The sequence below is a fragment of the Beauveria bassiana genome (genome assembly GCF_000280675.1).
Source record: "Beauveria bassiana ARSEF 2860 unplaced genomic scaffold BBA_S00005, whole genome shotgun sequence".
Classification (NCBI taxonomy): domain Eukaryota; kingdom Fungi; phylum Ascomycota; class Sordariomycetes; order Hypocreales; family Cordycipitaceae; genus Beauveria; species Beauveria bassiana.
The window spans coordinates 52,754-72,059 of record NW_007930840.1 but is presented as its reverse complement, the minus strand read 5'-3'; the positions used below and the strand labels follow the sequence as shown (position 1 = coordinate 72,059).

The 19,306-nt window shown below is 52.5% G+C and overlaps 5 protein-coding genes across 5 annotated transcripts; 4 read left to right on the top strand and 1 right to left on the bottom strand.

Annotated features, from left to right (window-relative positions):
• Window positions 1-1,161: 1,161 nt before the first annotated feature.
• Window positions 1,162-3,308, top strand: BBA_02326 (sodium symporter family protein; the record flags this gene model as incomplete). Its single annotated transcript, XM_008597423.1, has 3 exons — window positions 1,162-1,248; window positions 1,300-2,957; window positions 3,008-3,308. The coding sequence occupies 3 exons, from the start codon at window positions 1,162-1,164 to the stop codon at window positions 3,306-3,308; spliced, it is 2,046 nt and encodes a 681-aa protein (XP_008595645.1).
• Window positions 3,309-4,104: 796 nt separating this feature from the next.
• On the top strand, window positions 4,105-5,652 carry BBA_02325 (sugar 1,4-lactone oxidase; the record flags this gene model as incomplete). The annotated part of the gene is made up of 1 exon (XM_008597422.1): window positions 4,105-5,652. The coding sequence occupies one exon, from the start codon at window positions 4,105-4,107 to the stop codon at window positions 5,650-5,652; it is 1,548 nt and encodes a 515-aa protein (XP_008595644.1).
• An 868-nt stretch (window positions 5,653-6,520) lies between these two features.
• On the top strand, window positions 6,521-7,982 carry BBA_02324 (protein kinase rad3; the record flags this gene model as incomplete). Its single annotated transcript, XM_008597421.1, has 6 exons — window positions 6,521-6,539; window positions 6,586-6,721; window positions 6,767-6,868; window positions 6,915-6,990; window positions 7,037-7,117; window positions 7,164-7,982. 6 exons carry the CDS (start codon window positions 6,521-6,523, stop codon window positions 7,980-7,982), a joined length of 1,233 nt encoding a protein of 410 aa, XP_008595643.1.
• A 336-nt stretch (window positions 7,983-8,318) lies between these two features.
• On the top strand, window positions 8,319-9,129 carry BBA_02323 (ubiquitin carboxyl-terminal hydrolase, family 1; the record flags this gene model as incomplete). Its single annotated transcript, XM_008597420.1, has 2 exons — window positions 8,319-8,691; window positions 8,759-9,129. 2 exons carry the CDS (start codon window positions 8,319-8,321, stop codon window positions 9,127-9,129), a joined length of 744 nt encoding a protein of 247 aa, XP_008595642.1.
• Window positions 9,130-11,629: 2,500 nt separating this feature from the next.
• On the bottom strand, window positions 11,630-18,684 carry BBA_02322 (Myosin; the record flags this gene model as incomplete). The annotated part of the gene is made up of 3 exons (XM_008597419.1): window positions 11,630-12,070; window positions 12,120-18,392; window positions 18,442-18,684. 3 exons carry the CDS (start codon window positions 18,682-18,684, stop codon window positions 11,630-11,632), a joined length of 6,957 nt encoding a protein of 2,318 aa, XP_008595641.1.
• Between the last annotated feature and the right edge of the window lie 622 nt (window positions 18,685-19,306).

Below are 19,306 nucleotides of genomic sequence, written 5' to 3'. Positions count from 1 at the left end.
CTATATTACTAACGCGTAGTGTGTCGATCCCCCGCTCACTCGATCGCCTGCTCAAGCATCACATACAGCAAATCAGCTGCCAGGCCTAAGCAGCAAGGGAGAAGAAGAGCACCCCCGCCGCGCAGGCAGCAAGCCGCAAGAGCCTAAAATTTCAACGCTGATATTATCGACGGCTGGTGAGCTTTCAAAAGGAGGCCGAGCCAACGAGAGAAAGCGGCAGCACCGCGCGCAAGCAACCACCAAGGCGATTATGTGACGGGCGCGACGCAGCTGCTACAAATTAGAATGCGCCACAAAAATAAATCCAAACTTCAGCTAGAAAAGCACGAAGCGGAAGAAAGAAGGTGAAACTTCCGCTGTCTTTGGCTTGCTCAGCAACTTATAGCGGAAAATTCATGCCCGATAACAACTCGCCTACTTCGTACATGGCCTGGGGGCTGCCACCAGCACTAAAGCTTCCATCTTCCCATAATTCAAAGTTAATTCCAATTCGGCACCATTCCCCTTTTTCTTGATTCTGCCAATCAGCCTATTCCCTTTTGCTCGTGAGCGCGTATCAGAGCGCTCATAGATAACCAAAACCCCAGGATCCACCACTTTCCCTTGGCCTAGCGACGCCACATCTATCAACAGCGTGTGATGGTTATTATCCTCGGTAGCTTCACATGTTTTCTTTTGTGTTGATGAAGGATTTAGTGGGCCGCACGCATAAATCGTTCAATCATGTATCAGTTCATTCTTGATGCATTATTTTCTTTGGCGTTGTGGCTCTTTTGCTCAAAGCAAGTTGGTTGTGCCCCTTATCAGTAGTAACCCTCCCCACATACGGCGACGAAGCGCATGACCCCCCCTTCCCCCCCCCAGACTTTTGCTATCTTATCCTCCGCGAGGCATTGACTAATTAATTCTATTTGGCAGATAACACAGCATTGGATTTGGTCGCAAATGTATCGGGCGATGTCGGCGCATGCTTTCATGGCTTTCTTGTGCGGCGGTTGCACAAGACGTGCTCAATGGTCGGCTCGTCGCCGGGAGGAACCTTATCTCTCGGCGGCAGCGTACATATATATAAGAATAGGCCCCTAAAGGTGAAATTGGCAAAGGAAATAAACTTAATTTTTTGCTCTCAAGATATCAGATTGCTGGTGAATATTGTCGAAAATGACACAGACGGTGCCTCCAGCGCTGAGCCAGGGCTATGGCTATGGCATTATCCTCGGTGTTGGTTTTGCCTTTGCCATCTTCATGGTACGAATATCTCGTCTTCCTTGTACATCAAACCAATGCTAACCGCACTAGATTACCCTCACACATATCCTCAAGCGATACAACAATGAAGTCGTGACTTCGGAAATGTTCACCACGGCCGGCCGCACCATGAAGTCGGGCCTCGTCGCTTCCGCCGTCGTCTCCTCGTGGACATGGGCGGCTACCCTGCTCCAAAGCTCGGGCGTCTGCTATCGCTACGGTGTGTCCGGCCCCTTCTGGTACGCCTCGGGCGCGACGGTGCAAATCCTGCTCTTTGCCACGCTGGCCATCACCCTGAAGCGGCGCGCCCCCAACGCCCACACCTTTCTCGAGGCCGTCAAGGCCCGCTACGGCACGGCCACGCACTTTATCTTTATCCTCTACGGCGTCATGACAAACGTCCTCGTGTCGCTGATGCTCATTGCCGGCGGTGCGGCCACTATCAACGCTCTCACGGGCGTAAACGCCGTCGCGGCCATCTTCCTCATGCCCATCCCCGTCGTGGCTTACACCTTTATCGGTGGCCTCAAGGCAACCTTTATCACTGATTATATCCACGGCCTGGCGGTACTCATTATCATCATCACGTTTTGCTTGACGGCGTATGCCACGTCGGATGTCTTGGGCAGCCCCTCGGTTGTGTACGACTTACTCGTCAAGGCCGCCGAAGCTCACCCCGTTGCCGGCAACGAAGGCGGAAGCTACCTCACCATGCGTTCGTCTGGAGGCATCACCTTTTTCATCATCAACATTGTTGGCAACTTTGGCACCGTCTTCCTGGACAATGGCTACTTTAACAAGGCCATTGCTGCCCACCCAGCGCACGCGCTGCCTGGTTATATCATCGGAGGTCTCGCCTGGCTGCCAATTCCGCTTGTGACGGCCACGACCCTTGGTCTCTCGGCGCTGGCCCTGGAGTCGAGCCCCCGCTTCCCAACTTTCCCTGACCGCATGAGCGAAGCAGACGTGTCTGCTGGTCTGGCACTTCCATACGCTGCCGTTGCCTTGCTCGGCAAAGGCGGCGCTGCTGCCACGCTGGTCATGATCTTCCTTGCAGTGACTTCCTCATTCAACTCTGAGCTGGTCGCGACGTCCTCCATCTTCACCTACGACATCTATCGCACGTATTTCCGTCCCAACGCCGGCGGCAAGAGCCTGATTTGGATTTCGCACATGTGCATGGTTGTCTATGCCCTCATCATTTGCTGCATCTCGGTCGGACTGTGGTTCAATGGCATCTCCATGGGCTACTTGTATCTGCTCATGGGTGTCCTCATCTCTGCCGCCGTCATTCCCGCTACACTCACGTTGCTCTGGGACGGCCAAAATAAATGGGCGGCCATGCTCTCGCCCATTTTCGGCTCTGCATGTGCCATTACGGCCTGGCTGGTCACGTCCAAGAAGTCATGCGGCGCACTCTCGATTGAATGCACCGGTTCCAATACGCCAATGCTGGCGGGCAATGTCACGGCATTGTTTGCCCCCTTGGTTTTTATCTCACTTTCGACCATTGTCTTTGGCTTTGACAAGTACAACTGGAAATCCATGGGCCTCATTCGACAGGCCGATGACCACGAGCTCATTGTAGACTCTGGGCTGGATGAGGAGGCACAAAGAGAGGCAGAACGCCGAGTCACGGTTAGTCAAGAGGAAGAAAACGAAAAGCTGTCTCGCGCATTCAAGATCGCCGTCACAGTCACCACCGTATTGTAAGTCTCTGATCCCAATTCCCTTTGATTCGACGCTAACCCTTACTCAGGGCGGTTTCGCTACTGGTCCTCTGGCCAATGCCAATGTATGGCTCGCGATACATTTTCTCAAAGAATTTCTTCACAGGCTGGGTGTCTGTTGGCATTGCCTGGATATTCCTGTCGTTGCTTGCCGTCGGCGTGTACCCTGTCTGGGAAAGCAGAGAGACACTGATCAAGGTGACGACCATGATTCTGAGAGGAGGTCGTCTGCCAAAGAAGCGGGTTATAGATGGCGAGGCAGTAAAGGCTGAGGAGACCAGTGGATCTGTGACGCCTGTTCGGGCGGAGCCCATGGCGAAAAAGCAATAATAACGTAAATATGAAGTTGTGATACTCACTGGCAGACTGAACTAAAATAGGGGGCTGGATTTCCATTGCTGTGAGGAGAAAAAAAGGTGAAATAGACGAGTTCTTTACACGCTTTAAATCATTTTACATCTTTTAGATCATTTTACAAAACAGAACGCAAGAAGCAAAAAAGGAATCGCAAATCTGCGAACCAGGCTGCCCAGTATGAGAATCGAACTCATGATCTTCTCATTTCACCGTATAAATACTAGTGAGACGCTATACCACTTAGCCAACCGGGCTCTCCTTGAAGGTGGGTGCCATATTATGGACTATGAGCTAGGACATTAGATCCTCTCCTGCACAATTAAGTCCTGACCATGACCGTGTTCGGCGCGACTGGAACCTCGCTGATCCTACCACAGTGTACGATCTCAGCCGCCGCGCTAGTCCAGCCCATGATCGAGACTTTTTTCATCGTGCAAATATCAAATTACCTAACCATCAGTCATTCGCTGCTCGACCGCCTCTTCGATCGATCCCGCCACTGCCCATTGGCCCACTTGCGGCAAACCTTGTACCATAATGAAGCAAAGCTATAGTCTCTATTTCAAACGATGGCGACTTTTGGACTAAGCCTTATCAGCTTGAGAAGCCCCGCCGTACGCCGGGCTTCTTGACGAAAACAGCTGAGAAATGCGACCACCCGGGCTCTGACCTCCAAGCTGCATCCAAAAAAGCCGCTGGTAGACGGCGGCGACCTTGACATTCATACTTTCACGAATAAGAAATCGAAGACATCAGGAGAGAGTTCAAAATGCACCCTGCAGTTGTCGCCGCCATGCAGGGCCAGACAGACGACGGCGTTGCCTTCCGCGCTCGGCCGAACCACGTCCACCGCACCTGGGCGCGCACCTTTTCCTCGATGCCCGAGCTCTATATCCAGCCGCAGACACTCGAAGAGGTGGAAAAGGTGGTCAACCTCGCGCGGCTCTGCCGCCGGCGCATCGTCACCACAGGCTGTGGCCACTCGCCGTCGCATATTACCTGCACCTCGAGCTGGATGGTGAACCTCGACCACTTTAACCAGATCCGCTCCGTCGACGCGCAGACCGGCCTCGTGGTCATGGAGAGCGGCATACGCCTGTACGCGCTTTGCGCGGCGCTCGAGGGCCACGGCCTCGCCATGCCCAACCTCGGCAGCATCAACGAGCAGTCGATTGCGGGCGCCATCTCGACCGGCACGCACGGCAGCAGCGCGGCTCACGGCCTCATGTCCGAGGACGTGGTCGCGCTCAAAATCACGCTTGCCAGCGGCAAGACCGAGTCTTGCTCGGCCACGGCCAACCCGGACCTGTTTCGCGCCGCGCTGCTGTCGCTCGGCTCTCTCGGCATCATCACCGAGATCACGCTGCGCGCCGTGCCGGCTTTTACCCTCCGCTGGCAGCAGACGGTTGACTCTGACCGCACGATGCTTGCGTCGTGGGATGGCGCCCTGTGGAAGCAGACCGAGTTTGTGCGTGTGTGGTGGTTCCCGTATACCCGGCGCTCCGTTGTCTGGAAGGCCGAGAAGACCGACGAGCCGCACCGCGATCCGCCCGTAAGCTACTATGACGGCTCACTGGGCTACTATGTATACCATAATCTGCTTTATCTCGCGCAGTTTGTACCGCGCACCCTGCCGTGGGTAGAGTGGTTCGTGTTTGGCATGCAATACGGCTTTGCCAACGGCTCGTCCACCAGCGCCGTGCAGCCCAGTCGCAAAGCGCTGCTCATGAACTGCCTGTACTCGCAATTCGTCAACGAGTGGGCGCTTCCTCTTTCCAAGGGCCCCGAGGCCCTGCGACGACTGAGCTCCTGGCTCAACCATCTGACTCCCAACGATCCCGACTACGTCCCGCACAACATTCCATTCTCAGCCGACGGCCTTTATGTGCATGCGCCAATGGAAGTCCGTATCAGCGACACGAGCCTCACTAGCAATGTGCGCCCCTTTCTCGACCCGACTGTGGAAGACGGCCCGACACTCTATCTCAATGCCACGCTGTACCGCCCGTACTGGCGCGATCCGCCCTGTCGTGCGCGTTACTATGAGGCGTTTGAGTGGCTGATGAAGGACATGGGCGGACGACCGCACTGGGCCAAGAACTTTGATACCGAGCAGGCGGATATAGAGGCCTTTTATGGTGAGAGCCTCGACAAGTTCAGGCGCGTTCGCGACGAAGCGGACCCAGAGGGCATGTTTGTTGGCGCCTGGCACAGGGAAAAGATTCTCGCTAGAGGAGACAAGCTCGCTCTCGAGGAGACGGAAACGTCTAGAGAAGAGATATCCAGCGGCGGATTGATGACTTTTGGACAAATATAGACTGCTTTATGAGACTTCGGGGTTGGGGGCTTTAATGTACATATTAGCGGGCGCGTCAGACTATCTTTTACGACTAGACTTAGCATGCACTGCAGTGCTATACACAGCAATGTTTACCACTCGCTCTATCATTCACCGAGTTGAAATTGGTTCCTTGGTGCGTTATTCAACGTGCGCTCGTGAGCTTGATTAGCATGCAAGAGTTACTTGGGCACTGAGATACCCGTGGAAAGACGCCATATGTACCAGTCACCTTTTACTTGGTAAAGTTCAGGCATGCCAACATCATAGATCGGGACCGATTTCGCTTTAAACATCATTTCATTGGAAACACGCGACAAGCCAATTCTGAAGCAAATTGTCTACGCCTTGAGCGACTCATATTGACTAGGCTGCCTAAAACATGCTGTACAACGGAGTAGGGAGCAGCACAGCTAGTAACTCTACATAATCGACTGACAAAATTCAATTTTCCAATTGCTGTCATGCCGAGAAGAAGAAAAGAAAAGAAAAGTTGCGAGTGTAACAAGAAAAAATTTTCTACTGCTGTTTGCTGGCGCGTGCAAGGTATGCGGCATCTGCGCTGTCGCAGATTGGCAGTAATTTGCCCCCAACGCGCGGGGCGTCGCGGGGACGACAGCTGCAAACTTGCACCTTGCACTCAACTTGGCCGACTTTTTGCTATCGAATCAGCAAAAGAATTGCCAGCGATCTGTTGGAATTATCATCGCAGTTATTTCAATTTGAAACAGCGTCGAGTTCCGCAGCTCTCCACTCTCCATCCTACCGGCAGCAGTCGCGTCTGGCTACGCCCGTGTCTACGTCAGTGTTTAGGCGCGCCGCCGTATAGCTTGACCCATCAACCACGATGCCTCAATATCGCATCGGTAGGTTTCCACACAGATATGTACCTTTTAATTACTAACAATGCAGAACTTTCTGGCAACAACCGTGCCGGATGCAAGGACGGTGTGTGCAAAAAGGCTGCCATCAAGATCACCAAGGGCGAGTTAAGATTCGGCACCTGGGTTGAGATTGATACCCATGGCAGCTGGTCGTGGAAGCATTGGTAGGATGCCAACTCTTCAGTGATTGGCCCTCGCTAATTGTACAGGGGATGCGTGTCGGGCGAGCAGATGCAGCGCCTGCACGAGCAATGCGACAAGGGCGATGGCAAGTGGGACTTTGATGAGATTGATGGCTACGATGAGTTGGCGTACGTCGCCCTTAAGCTGCAAGAGTCGCAAGCTAACAGACTCTAGGCAAAACTCTGAGGTGCAGGAAAAAGTTCGTCGCTGCGTGAAGCAGGCGCACATTGATCCCGAAGACTTCAAGGGAGTATGTAATGCATTTACTTTTATCATACTCTGGCTGACTATTATAGGATCCTGAGAAGAATAAACCAGGTGAAAAGGGCATCCGTCTCAGCGCCAAGGAGAAGGCTGCCCTTGAAAAGACTGACGAGGTACGATTCTTTGACCGCGACATTATGCGCAGCGCTAATTGTTTAGGATGAGCCAAAGACCAAGAAGCGAGGCCGAGACAGCAAGGCCAAGGGTAAAAAGGTCAAGGCCGAGGAGGAGGATGAAGGCGAGCCGCCTGCCAAAAAGACCAAAGCCCCTGCAAAGAAAGGCAAGCAGATCAAGGCAGAGGACGACGAGGAAGACGACGCGCCCATTACCAAAGCCAACGTCGGTCGCGGCAGAAAGGCCAAGGCTGTGAAAGAAGAGGAAGACAACGAGGTTCCTGCTAAAAAGACCAAGGCTGCTCCTAAGTCCGCCAAGTCTAAGCAGGCCGACCAGAAGGAAGAGGAGGAGGATGCTCTCTCCAAGAAAGCGAAGGCTACGACGAAGACAGCTTCGAAAGCTAGGAAGCCTAAGCAGGTTGGTGAGGAGGAAGATAACGAGGACGATGCTCCGCCTGCCAAAAGAGCTCAGGCCGCTACTAAGCCAAGAAAATCAACTCAGGCCGCTGCGGACGAAGACGACGAAGACGAGGCTCCTTCTGCGAAAAAGACCAGAGCTGCTCCTAGACTCAGAAGATCTACCCAGGCCGCTGAGGAGAATGATGATGAGGCGGAAGCTCCCCCCGCTAAAGGGGCCAAGGCTGCGCGCAAAACCAGAAAGTCTACCAAGGCTACTGAGGAGGAAGATGACGATGAGGAGGAGGCGCCTCCTGCCAAGAAGGCGAAGACTACTCCCAAAGCTGCATCAAAGTCGGCGCCCAAGGCCAAAAAGCCCGAGGCCGGTGAAGATGAGGTTGAGGACAAGCAAGAAGATGAAGAGGAGAAGCCCAAGCCCAGGCGCCGCGGTCGACCTTCCAAAGTATGATTACAGTGTATTATCAGCGGTTGTATAAGAGGAGTTGAGGCCTTGTTTGAGTGGTTACATGGTAGGAGAATGGTTCGCAGTAGTTTGTACTATGAGAGAAGAGCGTATGTTTGCTAAAGAAGTTGGGAACTTACTAGACGAGAGCTGTATTCTCAGTCAGTGTTGTCTTTACAATTAATACAATCTTTCCTGTTGCTTGATTGCGGCTGCCCACCTATCTTTGCCAGGTAGTCGAGGCAGGCGCCTCAACGTCATTACCCCACCATGAATAATGAATCCCCAGCTTAAAGCTCTCCCCAGCTCCCCTCCATCATCAGCAAGACACACGCCGCAGTCATGTCCAACGTGAATCCTGACCCCGGCCAGGATGCGCCCGCATTTATCCCGCTCGAGGCGAACCCGCCGCTGATGACGGACCTCTTGCACACACTCGGCGTATCCCCCGCCCTCGGCATGCATGACGTCTACTCGCTGACAGAGCCCGACCTGCTCGCTTTTATCCCCCGCCCCGCGCTCGCGCTGCTGCTCGTCTTCCCCGTCAGCGCTGCCTATGAGAGCCAGCGTCTGTCGGCCGACAGCCTAGTTGACGAGTACGCCGGCCATGGCGCCGCTGAGCCCGTCGTGTGGTGGCGGCAGACGATTCGCAACGCTTGCGGCATGATGGGCCTATTGCACGCCGTGTCCAACGGCCCGGCTCGGGAGTTTATCGGTATGCTAACGCAGCGTGTGCGATTGACAAGACGAATATGCATGAGGCTAACGAGGTAATGGCACAGAATCCGGCTCGACCCTCGACAAGCTCCTCGAAAAATCGATCCCGCTCGATCCCGCACACCGCGCCAAGCTCCTTGAGCAGACCCCCGAGCTCGCCGCCGCGCACAGGCAGGCAGCTTCGCAAGGCGCCACCGCCGCGCCCGACGCTCAAGACGACGTCGACCTGCATTATGTCTGCTTCGTCAAGGGCAGCGACGGCGCGCTGTACGAGCTCGACGGCCGCCGCAAGGGACCCATCCGCCTCGGCGCACTCAGTGCTGACGAGGATGTCCTCAGTGAAAAGGGCTTGGCGCTCGGCCCGCTCAAGTTTCTCGAAAGGGCGGGCGGCGACCTGCGCTTCAGCGCCGTGGCACTCGCGGGTGGGCTGGACTAGACGCAGTGCTGCTCTCAGTGCAGTCACGACCCGGCAAGAGAGTGCAGAGCACGCGAAAAGGCGCGCAGGATGACGCCCGGAAGATTTCTGTTGGATTAGAAACGTGTACGAGGCTAAATGTACCTTATGATTGCATGCTGACGACGATGGCGTATTGAGGTACAGACTACAGCGGCCGGCATCGATATGCATTTGCATCGAATAGCACAGCAAGGTAGCAATAGTACGTCATCGAGTAACTATGCTTTGCCGTGAGTAGAGAATACTCAGACTAAACGATCCTCTAATTAATTGAGGCGTCTAATCGCAAGCTACAGTCGCATGGATGCATTGATGCTATGGCATGGCAATCCCAGCGTGCGACGCGCTAGACGGGATTTGGAGTATCGAGGGATATATATTCTAGCTCAATTGCCAAGATTCATTGTTGTAGATGGGGGGGAGCTAGCGGATGAAGCGTACTTCATGCTTACGTCGCCGACCTCGGTGCTTCGCGACGTTGTTTGCCGGTGGGTAGAACATGCAAGAACTACTGTGAAAGCTCCAAGCGTATACAAACGTATGCATTTATAAAGAAGTCGAATTTCTCTCATATAATTTGTATTTCGGAGGAAACTGGCTCGAGAGACATGGTGTTGAAGGCGCTTTGCAAGCGCAGATAGCAAGATAACTTCCACTTGATTATAAAGTAATGGCATTGCGTTGTTGAGCATAGGCCGGTATTACAGCATATCTATCCAAACCATTGACCTTTGGAGGGTACCTGCGGGAAGAAATTGATAAACTCGGTTGAGAGCACGACTTGGGGGCGAAAGACAGCAGTGGTCTTTTCTATTTTAAGCGCCTAGGTCCTTGAGCCAGGATTCAAGCATCTTGATAATTTGATCCTCGTATTGGCCGCTATGACATTAAACCGTGGTTCGGTAGATGGGACCCAAGAAGAAACTGCAGAGCCGCCCACGCAGTGAGATGACGAGTCTGGAGTTTTGCGTCCATGGCTTATCCGAGAGGATGGAGAAACACGAAATGGGCCATTTTCTTGTCTTTGGATGAGAGGCGGCTTCATCGATGCACAGATTGAAAGCAACCTTCATTCGTCCGCTTAATTGTGGAATCGCCTTGCTGACGATTGGCTCACACCATTGGTCAAGTCTGCTCTGATTTTCGCACAATCTCTTCACCACCATATAAGATTCAATAAGCCGCCGCTTTTCCAACAAGCAGCTCCAATAAGAGCGCATTCACTGGTCTGGTGGTCTAGTGGTATGATTCTCGCTTAGGGTCCACCCTGAGTTTAACAACTTGCGAGAGGTCCCGGGTTCAATCCCCGGCCAGACCCTATGTTTTTGATTCTCACACCACCTATCACTAGGTGGAAGTGGTGCATTGATTTTTTGGTGGTGACGAAGGCTAAGTTGAAAAGGAGGGGGATTGAGTGGCTAGTTAGATGTCTATACCGAAAAGGAGTGCTTTGTTTTGCGTGGTTATGAGCGAGGTCAAAGGTTCGCGTCTGGTAGACAGCCTACCCTGGAGCTGGGCCTTTATTGTCCACGGGTCACTATGACCTCGTGGAGGCGTGAAAAGAAAGAACAAGTGCTTTCCTTGTTTTTTCTCTTTTCCTTTAGGAATGTCTGACTATGTCTGTGTATTCTTAAGAAGTCATCGCATTGTCTGGTGGCCGAGGAACATTGATCTGATGTGCACCAGCATTCATGAAAGTTGTAAACCGAGTCTTGCGCATATCTTATGACACAGAGCGGGGAATAGGGAATAAGAAGAAAAAAGTGCCCGAGACCAAGATTTAAAAACTGTCAGATCTATCTAGATGCAGGCTTTGAGATTAGTTTATGTATATTATTCACCAACCTATGCTCGAGGGCAGCTTTTGAGTACAGCTATCCCAAAGGCCACACCAGCCCACTACATGACTTTTTTTAGCACGCAGAATTTGGAAGAGGCCAGGCACGAAAGGAAAAGCATAGCCTGATTCATTTTATTAATTATTACACACAAAATCCCCCCCCCCCCATCTCCGTCGAACGCCGGCACGCGAAAAACGTCAACCCACCAGCCCACCTCGCGTCGACGCGTGCAAGTCGCCCACTATTCGGCGATGGGTCAACCCTCTTCTTTCTGGAAATCAGGCCAGTAACTCAAGATCTGCATGTTCATTCACTTACTCGCTCTCTTTGACGGCGCCTTGAAATTACGTTGGACCTTGGCTTTGATTCCCATCGGGGTCTGGCTGCTGCTATTTATTGATCAGCACGCCAACTTGCTGGTACACCAGTCCATATGCCTGCAGAGAAAATGTTATGAACCATGTCACATTATTGCAAGAATGATGATAATTTCAACTCAGCATATAGACGCATCAAGCTCATATTAACATATACCCCAAATCACCAATCATTAACCATAGATACACAACGCCGCCTCCTGGCCCCGATAGCCTGTAAACCATCACGTTTCCATAACGACCCATAGAGTATAGCTACAATCAGATGAAGCCCTTGGTCAAGCTTGGTGCGCGACTCAGGCTTGAGTCTTCGTCTTCGTCCTCTATCACTCCCAATGCATTGATCCTGCTGCGAATGCTCCCACTCGTCTTGAGCTTGAGGCTTCCACCGCTTTTGAACGCCTTCAAACTATCCACCTCGCGCTCCAGGCGCAATGTCTTTTCCTTCTCCTCCCGCAGGTCGCGTTCTGCGCGTCGCGTTGAAAGCTGAATCGCCGACTCGGACGCCTGCAGTTCGTCGATCGTCTTCAGAAGCTTGTCGACCTTTTCGCGCATCCGGCTGACGTCTTCTGAAAGCTGCGCGTTTTGTCGGTCTTTCCGTTCGACCTGGCCCTGCAGGTCCTTGACGGCACGATCTACGTTGCGTGTTGATCGCTGCGACTGCGACTTCTCCGTCTCGTGTTTCTCGAGTTGTGATTCAAGCTAGAACAATTAGAACACGAACAAGTCAAACAAAGACCATCCTACATACCTCTTGAATTCTCCTGTGCAAAAACTTGATATCCTGGCTGGCGCTCGAGAATCCCTTCGTCTCTAGATCCACCAGCTTCAGCTGGGCCTCATTGAGTGTGCGCTCTACGGCTGCCTTTTGCGAGAGCACGGAAGCATTGTTCTCACGCTCCATGACGACTTCCTTTTGCATCTCGGCCACCAAAGCCTCTGAACGGCGCATCTTTTCCACTGCAGCCGTGGCAACATCCTCTTGCTTAGCCAAGTTCGACTTGAGCTCGAGAATCTCCTTGTCCATGTTGGCAGCATCTCGCAGCGAGGCACTATCGCCGCGAGCGAGACCGTCGAGGCCAGCCTTGGCTTCCTCAAGACGGCTCTCCACGCTGCGCTTCTCGCGCATCAGGCGATCGCGTTCGGCGGTAATTTCATCGACGCTGGTTCGCAGCGTGCGTACCTGCGACAGTAAAGATACGACCTTGCCCTGAGCCTCGCTATGCGCATTGGCAGCTTCCTCGCGCGAAGCAGATACATCGGACAGAGTGGCCTCCATGCGCGCCTTTTCCTTGGACCAAGTAGAGCTGTTCAAGACCTCGTCGTCCCACTTGGATCGAAGATCATCAAGCTCTTCTCGAAGTCTGGTAATCTCAGTCTGCTTGTACAGCTTTTCCTCGCGGGCAAGATCAAGTTCCTTGGTCAGGGTAGCAAACTCAGCCTGATACTTCTTGCGAGTCTGCTCCATGCTGGATTCTTTGTCCTCAATGTCCATGGCGCGCTGGCTACGATAATCTTCGAGCTCATGCTGGAGGCGCTTCTTGGCTTGCAATGCCGCTTCCAAATCGGTTGAAATGTCCTCAACCTTTTCATCAAGACGCTGATTCTGTCTCTGCAGGTCCTCAATCTGGTTATCGAGTTTCTGGCGCTCGGCCATGGTCTCAGCCAAAGAATCTTCGGCTTCCCTAGCCTGAGACTTGGCAAACTGCTCGGCGCGAGTAGCCTTGAGGACAGAGATCTCAGCTTGCTCTAACTTGCCAAAGTACTCGTCAGCGCGCGACTTGTAAGTCTCGAGACTCGAGGTCACGTCTGCTAGTCTAGCGCTTTCTGCGTCGAGGCGAATTTGGAGATCGGTGTATTCTTGAAGTAGCTGACTGCGGCTCTGTGCCTCTTGCTCTCGGGCCTGTGTCATCTCATGCAGATCCGACTTGACGTCGCGCACTTCGACTTCCAGCTTGGCGCGGTCGTGGCGCATCTTATCAAAGTGAGACTTGACGTCAGTGAGCTCCGCTACAGCATCCTTATGACTGTGAAGCAGCGAGCGGCGAGACTCTTCTTGGTTGTTGAAAGCGTCGAGCAACTCCTCATGGGTCCGAGCCTGGATATCACGCAAGGACAGCTCGCCAGTGCGAATATTTTTCTCGAGAGTAGACACCTTGCGAGCAGAGTCGTCCAAGAGGTCGTGTAGACGACTGTTGGCCTTTTCGAGTTTTTGCATGCGACGCATGGACGGATTCTGCTCATCGTAGTTGTTGTCGGGGCCAGGAGTTGCGCGGTCGAGCTGACTTTGCAGGTGTCGGTTTTGCATGTCTCTTAGCTGAAGCTGGTTGTGAAGTTCTTCAACTTCTGCCTTCATATCCATACGGTTGTTCAACAGCGCAGTATCGGCGGTTTTGTCAGAGCGAACAGAGTCCTGAAGTTCAAACTCGGGCTGCTGGTTGCGACGCGTTGGCGTTGTCGTGTTGGAAACTCTTCGCGCCTTGGACTTCCTTTGCGTAGGCGAGCCATTGAACGGAGCTTCGTTGAGGTGAATCTCCTCCAGCTTGGGGCGGTTGGGATCGCCCCGCGAGGCGCGAAGCTCAGACAACTGAGACTCGGCGTTGGAACGTGCTGCAGTCTGAGCGCGTAGATTTTGCTGCAGCTCTTCAACCTTGCGGGCTAGGTCAAAATTGACTGCGATGCCACGCTCGCTCGCCCCATCCATGATGGAGGGTGTGGCCTCAGGATCGACCGTCTTGAGAATCTTGAGCATCTGCTCGCGAAGATCCTCAAGCTCGCGGTCGCGGGATGACAAAGATGCCTGCAACGTCCTCACAGTCGACTGAGCTTGCGTGCGCAGCTGTCTCTCGGATTCCACCGTGCGGTTGGCTTCGGCAAGCTGCGCAGTAAAGTTGGATGAGGCCTTTTCGGCGTTGCGGCTTGACTTGACTTCACGCGCAACTTCGTGGTTGAGATCTTCCAAGTCGAGCTGCAGTTTTTCTGTCCTCTTTTCTAGCGAAGCAATGGTAACTTGAGCCTCGCCCAGTTGTCTGTCAAGAACAGCATTATGCTCTTCCAGTCTCGTTTTTTCTTTCTGGAGAGATAGAACTTGCCCACGAGACGCATCGCTTGCCTTGGAGGTCGATCGAGCGATCTCGAGACCCTTTTGCTGCAGCTTGTTTAACAGGGCTCGGTTGTCATTCTCCGATGCCGCAAGCCGGCTCTTGACAGTAGTTAGCTCACGCTCCATGCGTTCCTTGGCCTGATCATTCTTCAGTCCAAAATCGCCAGAAGCAAGCATTGTCTTGTTGAGGCCTTCAATGTGGCGAGTGAGCTTGGCACATTCAGTCTCGAACCACTCAAGGCGAGAGTGGGCGGCATCGAGGTCTCGTTGTAGACTGGCTTCGCGATCCTTGGCTGCCTTAGCTGCTTCAAGTTCACGTTTCTCCTCTGCAAGAACGCGGGCTTCTTCCATCTCCGCCTTGGCCGCACGTAGTTTGCGGATTTCGATGCGGGCTTCGTCGCGCTCCTGCTCAACGACCTTGCGAGTTTCTACATGCCTTCGCAGGGAATCTTGCTGTACATAGAGCTCCTTTTCAATGATAATTTTGGACTCATTGAGGTTGTCAAACTCGTCCTTGAGAGCGTGATATTTATGCTCGCCCAAGAGCAGGACGTCGTCACGAGACTGTCTCTCTCGGCTCAGATCCATCTGCGTTTGATACAGTTCTTCTTTGAGGTTCTTGATTTGAGACTCGAGCTGTTGTCTGGTCTTGTCGGCTTGCGCATCTTGAGATAGACGTGCCTCAAGCAGATTCTTGGCGTCCTCAGACTCTTTTTCAAGCTGAGAGTGCTTCGATTTCAGCGCAACGAGCTCGGCCTGAATTTCCCGAGACTTGGCAGTAGTCTTTTCAATGTCACCGGTCAAAGCCTTCTTTTGCGCCTCGAAGCCGCGACGCTCGGATTCGAATTGTCTCTTGTCACTACGGAGGAGTGAAAGCTCGCTTTCCTTGTCGCGAACGAGATCCTCGTACTCGGTAGAAGTCTTGGAGAGCTGTGCAAGCTGCTTTTGGATGTCCTTATTCTCTCGAATGACGCGCGCTTCGCGAGTCTTTGCAAGATCAAGTTCTTTTTGTGTCTCATGAAGCTTTACTTGTACTTCTTGATCCAGCTTGAGAAGCTTGCTCTCCAGATCTTGTGCTTTGCGGTCCTTGAGGGACAATTGACTCTGTAGCATCTTGATCTCGCGCTCGAGAGCTTCTTCCTGCTTTGAACGTTCAGACTGCTGCTGTGAAATGTCGTTGAATGATTGCTCGAGCTCAACAGAACGTGCCAAGAGCGTCTTCTTCTCATCTTCTAGCTTCGCGATCAAGCTAGCAGCCTGAGCAAGTTGGGTGCGGTGCCTTTCGAGGTCTTCTTCGGCGCGCACTTTGGCTTCCATGATCTCATCAAGCTCATCCTCCAGGCGTTCCTGATCCTCCAAAGCACCTGAGAGCTTCTCTTCAAGCTCAGCCTCCCGCTTTTGAAGTCGCTTGAAAATTTCCTCCTTGTCTAACGCGAGCGCTCGCTCACTCTCCAGAGTCTGCTGGACGCGCGCAATCTCAGTAAAGCAATTGCGGCGTTCTTCTTCGAGCTTAGTTTTGCTTTCTAGCTCGAGGCGCATCTTTTCATTCAGCTGCTGAATCATCATGTCTCTTTTCTTCACTTCAGAAGCTGTTCTTGTAGACCCAAGCAAAGGCTTCATCTTTACAATAAGATGCCACCAGGGGTTTTCTACAAGGTCGAGATAGACGTTGAAGTTTCTTTGAATGATTCTGGTAGCCTCCGTCCGGAAGAGTCGCTTGTATGCCGCACGTCGCTGGATAAAGCCTCGCGCAACCGACTGAAACCGTGACATTATCTCGGTGATCAGGGCATCACGCCGCTCTTCCAATTCGGCCAAGACGCCAGCACGGAAAAAGACCTTTGTGAGACCAACACGGTAGAGAGCCTTGTCCAGAGCAAGCTTTTCAAGCATAATCGTGGCAGCAGTCTGGCCATCCAGATGACCCTTGGGCATGTTGGAGCAAAGAACTTCGTATCTCTGGCGAAGCTCATCAAATGACAATCGATTAGGGAATCCAGTGCGAGCGATTCGAATTCCCTCAAGCACACCGTTGCAGCGTAGTTGGTCCAAAACAAGAAGGTTGCTGAACGTCTTGGGGCGCTTCTTGTGGTTGGGAAGAATACATCGGACAAAGTGAGGATGTGTAGAGTGCAGCTTGTTCATCAGGTTGTGAAGCTGCTCCTTGTGGCGTTGGGCGACGGTTCGAAACAAGCCCTTCTTGACACGGTTGCGGCTGCTGGCAATCTCATCATCTGGGTCAGCGCAGTCGGCAAACAGTGCGGCGATATGCTTGTCACTCGAACTCGCAAGTAGTCGTGTGACGTTGTCGTTGAGAGGGTCTTTGTTCTTCTCAAGCCAGCCGGTGGTATCATATTCGACTTCTGCGGCATAGTGGGTAAGAATGAAGCCCGCGCCCAGTCTGGAAGGTCGGTACTTGGGAGTCTTCTTTTCCCACAGAGAGTTGAGCTTCTCAGTGAAAGTCTTATCGGTAGCCTTGGGCATAACGCTGTCCTCATCGAGGCAAGAAAATATACCAATAGGGTTAGAGAGTTCAATGAGGTCAATCGTTGGCTGCAAGTCTCGACCAAAATCGATGAATTGCCACTCGATCTGTTCCTTAGCATACTCTTCCTGCTCCAGCACAAACATGTGATGGTTGAAGAATTGCTGTAGCTTTTCGTTTGTGTAGTTGATGCACAGTTGCTCAAAGCTGTTGTGGTCGAAAATCTCGAAACCAGCGATATCAAGAACACCAATGAAGTGTGATTCGTCAGGTCCCATGCCGGAGCTATGAAGTTGATGGTTGATTCGAGAAACCAAGTCGCCAAAGCCGCGCTCGTAGATACCCTTGGCTAGCGCATTAAGCGCAAGACGAACCTGTTCGGGGGTCTGCACCTTTTCCACCCATTCACGCCCGGCTTTGACCTTGGGATGCAACAGACCGCGGATAAAGGGCTCCACGGGCACACCAAGAAGCTTACAGACTTTGGCAACCTGCGCTTTTGCGTCTGCAGAAAGCGAAGCCTGGTCTGCGCTTCGGCTCTCCTTCTTGACCTCGACATTGCCGAGATGCAAAACAGCCGCAATAGTTCGCAAAATAGACAATTGATCCTGCTCGGAGAATCCCATGACTTGGAAGGCCTCCATAAGGGTATCCCACTCTTCCGTGTCTGAAACTCCGACAATACTGTCGTTGCCATCACGAGTGTATGAAAAGTCGCTCGTGTCACAGCCATCAAGCATGAACTCCTTCTTGATGCGGGAATTTGCTCCCTTGAGAAGCTGGTAGAAGATATGGTAGTTACGTTCTTGGCCGTTGATACGAACAACTCTGGACTTTTCGAGCAAGTACCAATTTATGTGCGCGCCGGTAATTGCGCCGTTGCGGTTGAACTCGATTCGGATGAATTTGCCGAAGCGAGATGAATTGTGATTTCGAACAGTCTGCGCGTTACCGAAAGCTTCGAGAATTGGGTTGGCGCGAAGGATTTGTTGCGATAGGTTAGCATGCTGTCCGCGATTTTTGTTCGCGGAATCGGACTGCGCCACAGCAGCAAGGTACTGAATGACCTTTTTCGTGTTTTCGGTTTTACCAGCTCCAGATTCACCGGTAACTAAAATGCTCTGATTGGAGCCTTCTTCGACCAAATGGCGGAACGCTTCATCTGCAACAGCAAAGATGTGTGGCTTCGTGTCCTCTCGGCTTCTTCCTCGGTACATATTGACGTACTCGTTTGTGTATATGGGTAATGGACAGTATGGATTCACAGTGACCAGGAAGAGGCCTGAGTATGTGTAAATGAGGTCTGACTGGTATCGGATGCGGAGGTTGTGCACCACAGAGGCTTCGTTTAGATGCGTGAGCTCAGCCATGTCATTAGCTTTGTCGAATTTCGTAGGATTGACCTTGTCAAAGCTTTCAGCATCAACTTCTCGTCGCTGTTCACTATTAGCATGGGCTAGCCTCGTTAGCAGTACTACCACTCACACTGCCGTCATCGAGCTGAACGAGTAGTTTGCCACCTGGCTTATCCTCTACGACCCATCCTTTGACAAAGGCTTCCTCGGGATCCTTTAGCCACACGTATCGCTTGCCGGAAAAGTCATTTTCGCCTTCAATGCCTTTGACAGTGTCGTAGCCGCGCATCATCTCCTCCGTTTTAATGAAAGCAGGTGCAAATGTACCGGAGGTGGGAGTGCCGCTTCGTGAGTCTCTCCGCCCATTCTTCATGGCTGGCGGGGTCAATACTATTCCCAAATTATTGCCAGAATGAGATCGGCTATGTGAAGGGCTCGTTGGCTCTTGAGAAGAGAAGAGCGCAGACTTGGGCCGGCCACCTGTCGCTTGCGCAGAAGCTGGGGAGTCTGTTCTCGAGAACGGATTACGCCGTTGCGATGGCGCATTATATGTAAAAGTCATTTCGTCGGCGCATCAACATCAACAGCCGTTGATGTACACGAAGTCAGAACATGAACGCGTATCAACAAGCGTGTCAGTGAGTCTGGCCAGCGTTGAAAAAGAGATCTCAATACGGCAATGCGAAAAGAAAAGTACAAAGAAATGAAGAATCTGCCGAAAGTAAATCGGCGCACGAAGTCAATGTCGTCAATTGCCTTGTTGATCAAGGCTAAGACGAGCGTTTGTGTTCTCTGTTGCCCTTAATTGGCTTGATCGGCGCCCGTTGAGAGGCTCGTTGCCGGGGTAAAACCCCACCCAAGTAAACAATGATTTCACGTGATCTGACATCACGCAGGTGACAAAAGCGCTAGACCAGATTTAGACGACCATGGGTGGTCCTCGTTCCACGGCCCGAAGTCTAATTTCATCAGAAAACTCCGTACCCTCACAAGCG